The sequence below is a fragment of the Suncus etruscus genome, chromosome 2, assembly GCF_024139225.1.
Source record: "Suncus etruscus isolate mSunEtr1 chromosome 2, mSunEtr1.pri.cur, whole genome shotgun sequence".
In the NCBI taxonomy this organism is placed as follows: Eukaryota; Metazoa; Chordata; class Mammalia; order Eulipotyphla; family Soricidae; genus Suncus; species Suncus etruscus.
The window spans coordinates 101,611,248-101,627,221 of record NC_064849.1 but is presented as its reverse complement, the minus strand read 5'-3'; the positions used below and the strand labels follow the sequence as shown (position 1 = coordinate 101,627,221).

The 15,974-nt window shown below is 39.6% G+C and overlaps 1 protein-coding gene across 1 annotated transcript in view; it reads right to left on the bottom strand.

Annotated features, from left to right (window-relative positions):
* LOC126001826 (pikachurin-like) overlaps nt 1-15,974 on the bottom strand; it is a 178,624-nt gene that overhangs the window by 21,155 nt on the left and 141,495 nt on the right. Inside the window, exons 7-12 of the mRNA XM_049769046.1 lie at nt 15,056-15,159; nt 14,212-14,527; nt 12,857-12,957; nt 11,597-11,700; nt 6,699-6,843; nt 2,850-3,039 (exon numbers count right to left, since the gene is read on the bottom strand). Of these exons, the coding sequence (XP_049625003.1) occupies nt 2,850-3,039; nt 6,699-6,843; nt 11,597-11,700; nt 12,857-12,957; nt 14,212-14,527; nt 15,056-15,159 (960 nt within the window). The remainder of the gene's footprint in view (nt 1-2,849; nt 3,040-6,698; nt 6,844-11,596; nt 11,701-12,856; nt 12,958-14,211; nt 14,528-15,055; nt 15,160-15,974) is intronic.

Genomic DNA, 15,974 nt, shown 5'->3' with positions numbered 1-15,974 from the left:
GAAGTTCTTATGTGGGAGAGGTGTAAGTGCAAATAGGTTAGATAATAGTTTGTCTTTATTCCCTTCACCTCTAAATGGATCCTAGGCCTGAATTGTAGCTAATCAACTTAAGCACACGCCATTTTAACATTGAGAGTACACATCCTACTTTCCCCAATCCCTTACCATGTCTTCCCTAAATCAGAAACACACACCGTGTTTTAATCCCCTCTCACATCTTACCTGATTGATGCATAATCCACACTCTACTCTCTCCTAAATATCCATTTCCCAACTACAATAAAGTGAGTTCCTCTCTTGAAGTGGCTGCTGGATGCTTCTTTGTGAGTGCTCTACTCACTCGGGATCCAACCTCACCAGTGACTTCTACATACTGGAATCTGATTTCACCAGTGTTATTTACACTGGACATCTATTAGCAGTGATATTTAGACTTGTTACCGATAGAACCGAGCTCTTGCCAAGGCTTATTCATTTTGTTGCAAGTATCTCAAAATATTACTTTCTGCTCATCATTGAAGATTGTGCTAGTGACTGTATGTACCATTAATCATGTTCTTCAATGCTTTGAAAGAAGCATATATCCATTACCATAATATCAAAGCCTTAAAAATGGTCATCTAGCTTTTTCTAACTCAAATGTTTCCTATGTGTATTACTGTCTTTATTAGCAGACAAGTTCAGTGGTTTCAACAATTACAGAGGACTGTATGACTCACAGAGAACAGAGAATCTTTGAGTTACTTAGAAAAAGGAATCCTAGCAGCAAGGCAGTGGTGAGGCAGAGAGAGTGTGACGGAACATTAGTTTTGGGGGCAAAGAAAACCTCGGTATAAAGTGGGAAAATGATAAATTTGGTAGGATCTCACCATCAGCATATAAAAATTTTTGGCTTATTTTTTTTATTTTTAGAGCTAGAGTGAAATAGAATGTTTTGCAGATGGAAGGTATGTACTTTACCACTGAACCACAAAGCCAGACCCTATTTAAAATAATTAGTTTTGTTGGGGTTTTCAAGCAGTCCTCCCAAACTCTGATATTTGGCCAAGTGGGCCTGATGCTTCAATACATCTAGAATTGCTCTGGGGCCTCCAGGATATAGGGGCACATGTGGTACTGTAAGATTCTGAGGTTCCCTCTTTCCCCATGAAAGTTTCTGCTTTTGCTAAACTGCTTCTGTATAACCCCCCTTGTTAGCTTGTTAGCTTGTAGGACTGTGGCCTTCAGATAAGAGTTGAAGACAAAGGGAGACACAAGATCCGGAACATGGCACCTATGTCCGTGCACTCTGGATAGCCTTAACAGTTCAGCCTTGTAACATCTGAATTATGTATCTTGTGGCATTTAAATGGTGTACCCCTTTTATCTGCTTCCTGGGGCTGTACATTCAGTTCTGATGCATGAATGTGATAGCTATTTAACCTGAGTGGAAAAGTGACTCGAGGTCCTTGACCTTCAGAAGTCATAGCCTCGCTTATTCCTCCCAACAAGCTGACTACTGCCAGAGGGAACTTCTCAAAACATCAACTAGATAAAGATACTGACATTACCTATGTACTCCCACCAGGACAGGCTATTTCCTTAGTGTGGAATACATCTGCCTCTCTTATTTGCTTGGTAGATCCTATCTTACTTCAGATATCAACTTTGCATTCCACTCTCAGAAATGCTTTCCCTGACCTCCGTACCTCAAAATTTCCCCATTACACATGATTATCATACCATCACTTCTCCTTTCTAACACACAGTTCTACTTGCCTGTGATTTTACACTCACTTCTATAAGTATTTGTTTCATTTGATCTCTTCTCAGGGTAGCAACAGGACTGAGCTGGGATCCTGTGCACCTTCTTCAGTAATTTATTGCTACCACAAGGACTGTAACTAGCACTAAGTTGGGTTTAAATAAATATTTATCCTAAGAAAGGGTGATTAAAAAAATGCAAGCCATGGTGAGAGCCTTGGCCACCAAAGATCTTAGAATATTTCTTGAAGACTCCAATAACTCAAGGAATTGGCTCTGTGTCATTGCTCTTGCAGTATGTGGAGATCTAAGACAGGATTAGAGAAATTGAGGGATGGTGATTTGGTCTTGAGAATTTGGGTGGAATTTAGAAAAGACTGAGAAATAAAATGAAATTTTGGCTGAAATTGCTTACAATGTTAGAATGTGAGTTTTATAGACAGTCTAATACCTGAGGAGAGAGTCTTATAGAGAAGCGGGAGTGTCTGAGAAGTAAATAAGAAGACTATATAAGTGAGTGCTGACCCAATGATTAAAAATTAAAAGAGTGGTAGCACAGCTGTAGGGCATTTGCCTTGCACATGGCTGACCTGGGTTTGATCCCCAGCATCCCATAAGGTCCCCTGAACCTACTGGGAGTAATTTCTGAGTGCAGAGCCAGAGTAACCTGGTTGCCGAGTGTGGCCCCAAAACCAAAAACAAAAGAAAAAAATTAAAATCTGATCTTCTCTTCAAAGTTCAGCTTATAGAACAATTCTTTTACTTTACTAAATTGATGTTTTCACTGGACTGAGTTACATAGAGTGAAAGAGATGAATGGCTTGTTATTTTGTTTAATAAGATAATCCACACTTCATGAAGGACTCCATGATGGCAGCAAAACACATGAAGGATTTGAGGAACCATATTGTTTACCATTTTGTGAATTGGAGTCTGAGGATCACCATGATTATAGATGATCCTTGTCCCTTGGGCCTAATTCCCAACTGAAATTCTATAAAAACCAGCTGCCTTGATAAGATTGCAACTCATCAAGATGTTCGCTTTTCTTGTCCAACCAGAGCTATCCCACAAGAACTCCCCAGCCTACTTACCCAACTACTTACCCACATCAGCCCCATGGAGAGCACTCCCCAACGGCTGGGGCCTCAGGTCGATTATTTTTCCATTAATGGAAAGTGACTGCACACATCCTTGAAAGCTTTCTTGTGATCCTATTTCTGGGGATATCCAGTGAGCAGTGGGGATCCCACCAACATAAAGAGGTGTCCGGAAGGTAATTCTATCATAGGTACCCTTTCAGAAAGATGAAAACTAACTCACTAAATGAAACACAATAGATTTTGATGAGGGACGTGATTAAAAGGAGGTTTTCTGCTTTCAGTGATTCCTTCCACTCTAGCTTATTTTTATTTTTTTATTTTTTGGGGGGGCGTAACTCTTGGTGGTGCTCAGGGTGGTGGGATATAATAGGGCACAGTATAATTCTAAGGATCAAACTTGGGTCAGCTACATACAAGACTAATGTTTTCCCTGTTGTACTTTCTATCCAGTGCCTATGTTTTTTTTTTTTAAGACTATTTTTGAAAGGAGAAGGCAAAGAAAGGTGAGTAAATTTCTCTTTAAATATCTCTGGCATGGGGCAGGAGCAGTGACACAAGCACTAAGGCATTTGCCTTGCAAGTGCTAGCCAAGGACAAACCTCGATTTGATCCCCCAGCATCCCATATGCTCCCCCAAACCAGGAGCGGTTTCTGAGCGCATAGCCAGGAGTAACCCCTGAGTGTCACCGGGTGTGGCCCCCCCCCAAAAAAATAAATATCTCTGGCAAAAAATACAACAAGGTGTGGTTCAAATATAAAAATACAAATATTTTTAATTTACACAGTCAGACTAAACTTGGAGTGCAAGTTTTTAGGTGACAAAAACCAAAACTGAACATGAGATTTGCAGAGAAATATTTTTATTTGGTGTTTTGTTTTTGTTTTTTGGGCCACACCCGGCGGTGCTCAGGGGTGACTCCTGGCTGTCTGCTCAGAAATAGCTCCTGGCAGGCACGGGGGACCATATGGGACACCAGGATTCGAACCAACCACCTTTGGTCCTGGATCGGCTGCTTGCAAGGCAAACACCACTGTGCTATCTCTCCGGGCCCAGAAATATTTTTATTTGGATTAAAAAATAGAGAAAGTGTGAAATTTAGAATATCTAGAAAAGTAATGGAATGGAATCTAATTTTTATATTTTATACTTCTGTTATCCAAAGATAAAACAGTGCAAGCTTAATGAATAAAAAGTCATTTGTAAACATTTGTAAACAGCATATTGACTAAACCGGGCCTCTTGAAAGTGCTGACATGGATTTTAAAAATTAATTCATGGCTTGCCACCTACAGGGCATATTGCTTTCATTAGAGGAGCTGCTCCCTTATTCATGAAGATCCTTGGAATGGACACCCCTTGTGCATCCATTTTCACTTTTCTGTATTGTTCTCTGATCCAAGACATGCTAGAGGCTAGCTATTTATTCCCTTTCTCCTTTATTTTTCTTAGAGATGTGGTTCCTAGAGATGTCTCCCAGGCAAGAGCCTTAGAGCCTTATGAGGGTGCCTTTGGGTCCATGAAAACTGCTTTGCAGTCTGTGCAGAGAACTGGTTTGCCCTCCTTTAGGGAAGCCCTTCACAAGATTCAGATGCAAGCTGACTCATAAAAGCTGAGTCCCCTTACTTAGGGTTGGCATATAACTCTGAGGTCTAACTTAGGCTCCAGAAAACTCTCTTTTATACAAACTGAAGCCAAACTTTCAAGAACAGTGCCTAAGATTTCACTCTTGCTGACTTCTGCCTCTTCCCTGTCCATCTTCTGTCTTCTTTACCAAATGTCTCCATTATCAATTATTTTTTAATAGGGGCTACCTTAGTGGTTCTCAGGGATCACCAATTCTATAGCTACTTTAGGGATACTATAGATACTTTAGGGGCCATCCAGTGCCAAAGATAGAAATAAGAGCAGCTGCTTTATGAGCAGAGTAATATCCTAGCCCCACAACATTGCTTTAGAACACAGACATCTTGTGGGGGTTAGGGTTAAACATGGTGGTGCTCAGGGCTTCCTCCTGGCTCAGGGATCATTCCTGGTAGTGCATGGGGGACCATTTGTGATGCCAGGTCTCAAATCTGGGTCAGCCACAAGCAAAGCAATTGCCTTACTCACTGTATTATATCTTGGCCCCTACACACTGACTTTAAAAATACTCTTAAGGATGGACATTATCTCCTGAGATGGTCTGCCCTTCCTCTGGACACCACTATTGATTAAGTGATGCTAGCTTTGCTCCCTGAGGCTCTCCCCATTTGGCTTCAGCAGTGGGTGTTCATACTGGATGCATTTATTCCTCAAGATCCTTCTTTAGATTCTGTATTGAACCCACACCCAAGTCTTCTCCAACCTAACAGTGCTCTTTCCAGCAATCATTCTGGAAACTTCAAATCATCTGATTTGGGAACAGTCCTTTAAATATGTTCTAGTTTGTGGCCCTCTGAACATATATTTACAGAGTTTTGAATGTAATTCTCTTAAAGAATTAGAGCATTAAGATACCACAGTAATCACTAGAGAATAGAGGCTGTAATCTGAAGATACACATAAAATCTAGAATCGAATAATCATCTTCTCCTTCCTAGATGCACAAGTAACATATTCCATACATTTGTGAATCTTTACTGAACTTCCTTACTTATTCCATAAGATTTTCACAAGAGGGAGCCAGAGTGATAGAACAGTGGGTAGGGCATTTGCCTTGTCCCTGGGTTCAATCCCCAGCATCCCATATGGTCCCCCTAACCTGCTTCAGAGTGATTTCTAAAGGTAGGGCCAAGAGTAACCCCTGAGCACTGCTGGGTGTGGCCCAAAAGCCAAAACAAACAAATAAATAAAAGACTTTCACAAGTGATCCTTCCACTACAGTTTCTTTGGCCTGTCCTTTGGTTCATATTTTGGAGACAAATTCAAAACACTTTTATTATGATGCAACTTCATTTAGATAAATTTAGTCCATTGTTTTAGCATTTATGCAACTCTGTAGCTCATTATTGCTGGTTTTCCTTTTCTTCAAAACAAAATCAAAAGTGATCTCACTAGATTAATATTGAATGTTGGATATTTGTTTCTTTGGAACTGCTGGGGTCAAAATTAACAAGACTTTTTTTTCTCCTTTTATTCTTTCTGAATAAAAAAAGATTTGTTCTTTCTATGACCTATCTTCCTGCAAAGAATAACAAAGAGCTCAGGTAGGAAGGAAGTTATACCCACATACATAGAGGTTTTCTGGCTCCATTCTTCCTCAGAGCACAGGGACACCTGCCTAATCATAAGTATAGGCTTGGATCCTTGGCAGGTTGTTAATTCATTATCTTACACAGTACACTAACATCATCCAAAGCATGACAGATATGTGAATACCTAAGTGATTTGCTGAGTAGCTTAACAATTACATTCTTTACCACTTCTTATAATCATGTCCCCTTCAAAAAATCAATGGTTGGGTTATTCCTGCCTGTTAAACCAAGTGAACCTTTTGGGATTATTTTTTGAAACCACAAGATTGCAACATCCTCGCCTTAAAAGCAAGCTTGGGAGTTGGCATTAATGATGGTTTCTCTACTTTTAATATTAGTTTTCCTTTGCCCCTGGCTTTGATATCCTTATAGAAAGAGAACACAACCTTAGATATAAGACTTACAGTATGCCCTTGTGCACCCCTCATAGCAATTCTTGCAAATTAAATTTTCTTCTTATTAGGTGTGGGATGGGAGCATGTCTTGAAAGCCCACCTCCAGAGCAGAGACCGCACAAGAGCAGAGATACCACATGCTAAAGTTGCCTCAACTTTCTACATGCCCTCAGTGGTATGGTGGGAATAAGGTGGATAGATGGGAAATGGGCCTCAAACTCACCGGTGCATCACTTATCAAAGCAGTTCCATTATCCAGCTTCAGCATCCCAGTACGCCCATTTTTGGAGATCATGACTGTGTGCCAGACCCCAATTTGGACCACGGTTTCACTGATGAGAGAGGTAACCCCAGAACCACAGTTGAATCTGTGGAGGAAGAAAAGGAAACAAAGAGTCTTTGATCCACCAACTCATCATGTTTTGGCTCCATTTTCAGAGATATGGCTTCTTTGAACCAATCTGCTCGTTATATTTATGAATAGAAAGAGTTCTTTCTGCCATAAAATGGACATTCTGCCATGTGATGCTTTTTCTTCTATATTCTGAAGTCCTTCCAAAATCTGCCTGCATTTTTGTATATGCAACGACTTCCAATAATTGTAGCCTTTAAATTTTTGTTTAAATATTGTTCCGTTCCACCAGAGTGATAATGCAATGTGAAAGTATTTCACCATTATTGTGGCATTCTCGATTCATAAACAAATTCCTTATAATGTAGAAGGACTCCAAGAATCTGGCCCCTCTCTACCTCCCATATCACATCTTCCTCCCTTCTCCATTCTCTCATAAGTTAACAACCACAGAAATATTTCTGGCTTTCCAGAAACATTTAGGATATTTTTCTTTCTTTCCTAATATTTCTGTTCTTTTTTTTTTTTTTTTTTTGGTTTTTCGGGCCACACCCGTTAGATGCTCAGGGGTTACTCCTGGCTACGCGCTCAGAAATTGCCCCTGGCTTGGGGGGACCATATGGGACACCGGGGGATCGAACCGTGGTCCTTTCCTTGGCTTACCTCTAGCGCCACCTCGCCGGCCCAATATTTCTGTTCTTACACTTTATTTATAACATTTATTTTTCATATTTTGTTACATATGAATTTGGGGGGGGTCACACTTGGCAGTGCTCAGGGGTCACTTCTGACTCTGGGCTCAGAAATCGCTCCTGGCAGGCTCAGGGGACCATATGGGATGCCAGGAATCGAACCAGGGTCCTTCTGGGGTTAAACATGTGCAAGGCAAATGCCCTACTGCTGTGCTATTGCTCCAGCCCTCACATGAATATATTTTAAAGAAAATGTTGGGGCCGGTGAGGTAGTGCTAGAGGTAAGGTGTCTGCCTTGCAAGAGCTAGCCAAAGAAGGACCGCGGTTCGATCCCCCGGAGTCCCATATGGTCCCCCCCCCCAAGCCAGGGGCAATTTCTGAGTGCTTAGCCAGGAGTAACCCCTGAGCATCAAACAGGTGTGGCCAAAAAATGCAAAAATAAATAAATAAATAAAGAAAATAAAGAAAGAAAGAAAAGAAAGTGTTGTTTATGGGGCTCAGAGCTGTGGCGCAGGCCATAAGGCATCTGCCTTGCTCACATTAGCCTAGGGCACACCAAGATTCGATTCCCTGGCATCCCATAAGGTCCCCCAAGCCAGGAGCTATTTCTGTGCACATAGCCAGGAGTAACCTCTGAGTAACCCACATCCACCAGATGTGGCCCAAAAATCCCCCCCCAAAAAAAAGCTGTTTAAGATTCTACCTGAAAAAATTAGATATATCCCCTATGGGATGTTCTCAGTCTAGTCTCCTTAATCTATGCACAAAACCTTTAATGGGGTACTTTTAAAATCTGGGTTTTCCTTGGCAGCTTGGAGAAAATTGATGAACAACTGAAATTCTTCTCCTTTTCAGAATTTACTGAACCTTAAAATGAATTCAAGTTTCAAGAAAATTATAGTTGAATCATTTTGCTTACAGGAATTTTTCTGGAGACTTAACTCAATTCCCAAAAGGCAGGCGAAATATTAACAAAAAGGAAGAAAACCAATTTCTCATATTCATTCTGGCAAGCTAGTCAGCACTGCCATCAGGACATGTTGTGCTGGTATGACCACAGATACCAGAGTATCTGGTATCTGGCTGAAGGGTAAGAAGCAAGGTCAGTTTCAGGTGGCTGAATTTTTGTTTTGTCTTATTCCCCAACATGCTTATGTTCTGCAATGTTCGTTCATCACTGAACCTAGCATTTTGACTTGTGACTCTTCCAAGTCACTCATCACTATGAACAGCCACTATACCAGGTCCCCAGTGATCCTGAGGTTGAAAGTGGAAAATGAAGGATAGTTGGCATTGTCGTTAACAGACATTGCATGAATAGTAGCACACTTCTAGTTTCTCTCATTCTGTGACCCTTAATGAAGTAGGATGGGTTGAGAGGCCTTTCTGGACAGGTTCATTTAGCAGCAATGTCAGAAACACTCAGTTACAGAGCTGGATAACTTACTAACCAATGATAACAGGTGCCATTGGGAATCCATTAGCTCCCTGATGGGGTGGAGCCCCCAAGGTTAGAGCTATTGCCCTGATCCTGATGAAACACCAACCTTTCATTAAGCAAATAATTGAAACGGGTTTACTATGTCACTTGGAATGCTCAATGTTTTATCCTCCTTAACCAGAAGTAATATTTGTGCTAAAACAATGAAAACAGTAACTATTATTGATGTATACTGGATAGTTGCCATAGTTCAGGTTCTACACTACTTACTTCCGTGAGTTAATTTATTCAATCTTCGCAATTAAGGGCAAAACACAAACTTGGAGAAGTTTAGTCATGCACAGGTTTCATAGCAAGGGAGTCTTGCTATCAGAATCTTCACGGGGGGCCCTTGGGAGAAAGGCAAGGCTGATTTCATTGGCCATTCTCAAAGAGGGGCCCACCATGTGGGTGACTGAAGCATCCACACTTCCATAGGACTCTGTATCCTACTTCCAGAAAACCAGGCATTAACAAAAGGTGGCTCCAAAGTATGTAGGAAAGAAATGACAAGAGCAGAGAGTTCCTCACAGTCAGAGGAAGACCAAAATGGTAGTATCCATTTTGTGGGATATCCCTTCCCCAAAGCCCTTGTTTGAACTTCCTGTTGATGTTATTTCCACCTGGAGAATCAGATTCGCCCACCCCTGGGGTGAATCAGGGTATTTTGAAGAAAGAAAAAAAAGAGTCTGGCTTTGGGGAAGAGAAAGCAGAAAGAGGCAGAGAGTCAGAGGAAAAGTAGCAGAGAGGAAGAAGCTTGGAATGAGCTTATCATAGAAGCCATGTAAGGAAAAGCATATGGTAGATAGGGCCTTGGAATAAAGCTGGCTGACTTCAATGAAACTTTAACTGACTACTCATGAGTTATTTCTTCACTGCTACTACCCTGCTTCTTCATATCAGTCAACTGAGGGGCTAAATGTGCCGTGTTATGCAGAGAAAGGCCTCACCCAAACACGTGGAATATTTTATATTAAATCAACAGTGACAGAGCCTCTTTCAAGCTTTAGGAGAGAATGAGCTCCTTTTTGTTCTTCTGTGCTGTTAATCATCCCATGCAAAGGGAGGAAATTTTCTCTTCTCCTAACACATCTACTAAAGCTCCAGAAGTAAAGGGATTTTTATTATTTGTGCTAATAGATGTTCCCAGGATGAATAATAGTGTCTGCTAGATGCACCACTTGACACAGTGTGCCTAGTGCCTAGGAACAGAAGACTGGGTAAAGACTGTGCCAAGTGCCAAAAATAAATGACTGTAAGAAACTATGATTCTACAAATACAATATATACATAAAGGATGTAATGTGGTGTAAGAAAAGATGAGATCATACAATTTTCTGCTACATGATCTGGATAATATCAGATTGAGTGAAATTAGTCGGAGGGAGAGGGACAGAAATAGAATAATCTCTCCTATGTGAGATATAAAGAAACAGATAGAAAAATAACAAATGTCCAAAAGCAATAGAAATGAAGAACATGAGAATTGGTCTTCAATAGGAAGCATGCCACTGAGGTAGAGGTGGGTGAGAATAGGGAGGGAACACTACAACAAGGGTGCAGTGAAATGGCCACTCTGGAGGAAGGAGTGCTGGAAGGGAGTAAAGTGGTATATGCTGAAACTATAGCAGTAAACAGTATTGTATACCACAGAGCATAAGGGGCAAAAAATGTTGCCTGCCATAGAGACATGCTAGGGACAGGAGGGAAACTGGTGATATTGGTGTGGAAGCAGAAACTGGTGAAGGGACTGCTCTTGTAATATTGTATGGCTAAAATCCAATAATGAAAAACTCTGTAAAACACAGAGTTTCAATGAAAAGAAAAAGATAAAGAAACATTTGCTGTAGAATGATTTGTCAAAAGGTTTCAAAGCTCCAGTTCTGAATATCATCCCGTATTTCAGAAACTCAGTTACTTAGTAAGTTCTATTATGTCTACCATATACAGAATTTTCCTTTACCTACAGAGATCACTCTGTAGTTTATTCACAGTACTACAAAAATATCAATATGATGTTGCATAGTATTAAAAAATCTTTGAAAAAAAACTTTGGTTTTTTAAACGTCTGCCAATAGATGACTAGATGAATAATCAATAATATATAATATTTACTCATACAGAAATTCACAATGGTACTTTTACATCAAAAAGAATGAAATCTGGGCTTTGGGACTAAACATATGAACTTGAGATGATTATAATGAATGACATAAGGAAGAAGTGGAAGACAGCAATGATTCTTTTCATGTGTAGAAAGGAATCATAAAAGAAAATGAACTGGTTTAAACAATAAACCATAAAAAATTAAAAAAAGAACTTTTTTTTATTGAAAGCAATACAACTGAGTCCTAGAATGATGGAAAACTATGGTATTCCCAAATGAAGAAGTCAGTGACTGAGATTCTAGAAGAATAGAGGGATATGTTGTGGGGAGAGGTGGCACTGTAAGTTTGGTGCTGTAGTAGTGAGTCTTACACAAAGATAGAGGTTGAAACTAACTCACTGAAATTCCTTAACATTATAAACCAATGATAAAAATGAAAAGATAAAGACATTCACATTAAAATAAATCTGTGTATGATTGTGGCAGTTACCTGAAATTGAGTGTTCCTTCGTTCAACACCAGGGACATGAAATCACCTTTCCCCTGCTCATTGTGTCCACAGTATAGCAGTAAGCCATTATTGTGAAAATCTGCCTGTCATTATCCAAACAAAAACCACATGGACAATAAGTACATTTTCCATAAAGTGATTCCTGGAAATTCACTTGTTATGAGTTATGAGTGTCATGTTACATGGCCCTATTTACCAAGGGCATATTTGTGGATTCCAATTAATTCCCAGGTATCTGTTCTCAGTTCTTTTCAATAAACTAACTGAAAGCTGTGATAGTGAGAAAAATGGCCTTGAGCAGTAGCAGTATATCAATATAAATATATATAATACATATATATATATAGCAATATATATATGACATCAAAATGGTCCCACATGTGACCTGATCTGTAATTGGCTTGTGGATCTTCCATGGAGAACCATGTGCAGATTGAGGTCCCAGAGATGCTCTGTGTTTATCAAATTCTGTTCCTGCCAAAGAAAATCCCATAACCTGAATCATTTCCCCCTTTTATCACTCTGGGAAAGCCTGCCAATTTTTCTTGTTTTTTTTTTTTTTTTTCCTCTGAAAAACAGTACACAAAATATCCCATAAACACAAACTAGTATGCTTTTCACAAGAGTCCTAGACTGAGGTAGATGATCTTTTGGATACTTAAAACTATGGCTATAACCCCAAGGGGGAACCTATTTTCCAGATCTCTAAACCTTTTCATGTTCTGAGACACTCCAAAGAATCACATAAAAGCAATGTTACTGATTAAATTCTAATCGGAGGTCGGTTCAGATTAAAAAATATCTGTTGGGATTTTTCTATGTGTCAGAGTTGTGTAAAGGGCAGTTGTGAAACAATGAAGACAGACAAGTGGACTCTGTAGAAGAAATTTTGGAATTGCAAAGGCTCAACTGCTCAGAAGACTGTTTTCTAAAATCAATTGTGACCTGGAAGTATCATAGGAAACGCAAGGCCCTCCAAATTCTCATGGGACACTTTAGTCAACCACTTCTACTGTTCCATTATATAAAGAACCCACATTCCCTTGCTGGCACCCTTGGAAGTGTGAATGTGTCCATCACTCTTGCTATCCTGGGAACTGCTAAAGATAGGCTCTTTGTAGTAATTACTTTGGATATTAATCTCCCTGCTTTCTCCACCCCATTTTCTTTCCTTTTGATGTAGCATATTGCTAGATGAATATGTTCAATAAGCACTCATCAAATAATTCATCCTCTTACCTTAAATTGAAGAGTAATTTGAAATGACTTGTGGGAGTTCTTCAGAGAGCTAAAGGCTAAATAGGAGTAACCATAGAAACGAGGATACTGTATAGTAATATCTGAAAAGAGAAAAATACATTACTAACGGATGTTTTTTTCCCTCCCTTTTCAAGGGAAAATTCAAAATATACAGCTGACTGAACATGTAGGTGAAAACTATTAATAATCTGTTTACCCTGACTATCTTTTGTTGTTTGTTTGTATTGGTTTTTGAAACATTTTTGGGCTACACCCAGTGACACTCAGGTGTTACTCCTGGCTATGCTCTCAGAAATCCCTCCTGGCTTGAGGAACCATATGGGACTCTGGGAGATCGAACCATGGTCCATCCTAGGTTAGCTTGTACAGGGAAAACACTCTACCGCTTGTGCTACTACTCCAGCCCCTAGCTGACTATCTTTTGATCCTTTTATTATTCTCATCTGGGGGACTTTGATCTGCATTTATGAGAAAAACACTGGAATTTTAGAGATTGTTATGTTCTATCTTGAAATCAATGAGGAGTGTAAACTTTGGGGTGTACTTCATCCTAGTACATATGTATCACAACCTGGTGCATGTACCACTGCTAAAAATGTGCACATGTTACAGCCTGAGGTGTGTGACAATCCTGTCCCAGAAGCAATAATACCACCAACTCATCAACAACACATAAAAGAAGGAAGGGGGTACAATACAATTTTATTTAATTAAAAGAAAATTATCAATGGCTTTCTGACCATTTCTAATTATACTTATGGGTACCATTAATACTTCTTAGAGGCACAGAGATTACTATTTTCCTTAAAAGCATCTTAGCTAAATTTCTTCAATAAAGATAAGTAAACAGTAAAGTCTACCTACCTTGGGGGTAGTCTGGATGATTTATGACTTGCCCTCCAAAATACCACCCATTTGACACAGTGCAATAAGCCTGCAAATTTGGTAAAAGCCAAGGAAGTTGCCCAACAGCTTGTCTTGTATGGCTAATTTAAGGTTTAATTAGTGAACAAGGAACTTATCTTAGAAAAGGGGCTAGAAACTGGATACGAGTCACTTCACTATTCTTAGGCTCCCAGTGAGACAGGCTACCAAGTTTTCCACTACCACTCTCCACAAACCTGCCTTCTCTTGTTTGTTCTTGATGGTTTTTCCTTTGATTATCACATATATATTAATATACATATATTTATATTTTCTTTTAAAATTTTAAATTAGTTATGAGGTAACATGGTTTATAATTTGTGACTAACTTTTTTTAAAATATAATGCTACAGCACCACCCTACCACCCTGGTGTTAATATTGAGACACTCCCTTGCCCACAGGGCCTACCTTCTGAGCAATCTTTTCCACCTTTTCCCAGATAGCATTGGCATCTGCCAGTCCTTGAGGTGAAGTCTTCAGCACAAAAGCTGCCAGTAGAGCACTGAGGATCGCAAACTATGTCAGAACGCTGTGGTTCCAGATTGATAGAATCCAGTCTTCTCAATGCTGCTGCAGTGGGCTTGGGACCCCCCATAGCAGAATGAGGAGATTCAGCGGGAGGTATAAATAATTTATAAAACCTCTGTGGGCTGGCTTTAGGCACCATCTGAGATTCCATCAAAATTTTCTTATTTTCTCCAAGGATAGAAAGAGATGGTTTGACCTAATGGATTCAGAATCAATACAGCACAGTAACTACACAGCCTTCCTCTTGGTTGAAGCCTAATGCTTGAAACTATGGTCATTGGTATGGTGATGCCCTCCACACCTGATATGTAAATGGAGCAGACAGCAATGACTCTAGATTATGGGTAAAGAATTTGAGACTCAGGATTTTGTACTTGATTCTGCATCACTCCTAAAAATGACTGGAAAGCTGAGATTACATAAATTCCACAAAATCTCATTACTTTATCAATACATTTATTTCCATATAATAACCTAACTTTATAAACATTTCACTTGGTGTAAAAATATAAATATGTTTTTCCCAGATGGTAAAATTGGCAAGCAGGGTGATTACAGAAAACATCAGCAAGGTTGGCACTTCAATCACTATAAACTTATGCATTTGGGGCCTTATAGTCAGATAAAACAAATGTAACTAAGTTTTAATACATTGTCTATAGTTCATTGTCTAAATTGCCATGCTCAGCCAAACACCCTGGGTCTAAGAGTTGCATTTTGTTACCTCATTAAAAAAAAGACCCGCTTCAAAGTCATCATCAAATCTTTCATCATCTTCACCGACACCAGTGCTGGTCATAAAATTTCCACTTCCTGATTCCTCATTGCCTTCAAAGAAAAAAGTTAGATAGTATAGTCAATGCCCTTTATGCCCTTTGCTATTCTCATCTAGTCACATCCAGAACCATATCAAAGTGGACCAGGGATGTCTGAAAACTCACCAGAAATTCCATGCTGGAGAAAATGCACCAATAACCAAGAAATATAAAGCATACTTCATATTACAAAAAATTAAGAAAATTTAAAAGAAGAACCAAAAAAGGGGACATTTGTACACTGACAATCAGGCAATAAAAAATATTGCTAAATATTAATTCAGTGGGACTCTTAAACTGATGTTAAGTATAAAAACTGGTGCATCCACTTGTAAAAGATTCACCCTTTAACTCAGAAATCTCATCCCGACTTGCAAAATATGTATGCTGATAATAACATAAAAAAGTTTCTCTATGGCTGCAGCTGGACCCAGAAGATCCCACATATCAAGATTCCTGCTCCTCTTCTACTGGTATAGCTGGGAATCTAGACAGACAGCTGGTCAAAGGCCTCCTAGGCTGACCACTTGGTCCAGGAGATCAAGATCCCCCCATGTCAGACTGGCCTTCAGGGCTAGGTCTGGCAACTGGTCTCTGGGGGTTGGGAGGAGGAGGGAAACTCCTCCCCTATGCATACTGGACCCTCCTGAAGCTGTGTTTTAAAGCATTATCTAAAAATGTTCTATATTCTAGACGGTTCCTAGGAAAGGAAACGGAATGCCAAAGATTTGGATAACACTCAAATAGATCTTTAAAGTCAGTTTATATGTGGACATGACTTTCTGCACTGACTCCAAGCTGAAACCATAAACAAATATATATATTGTA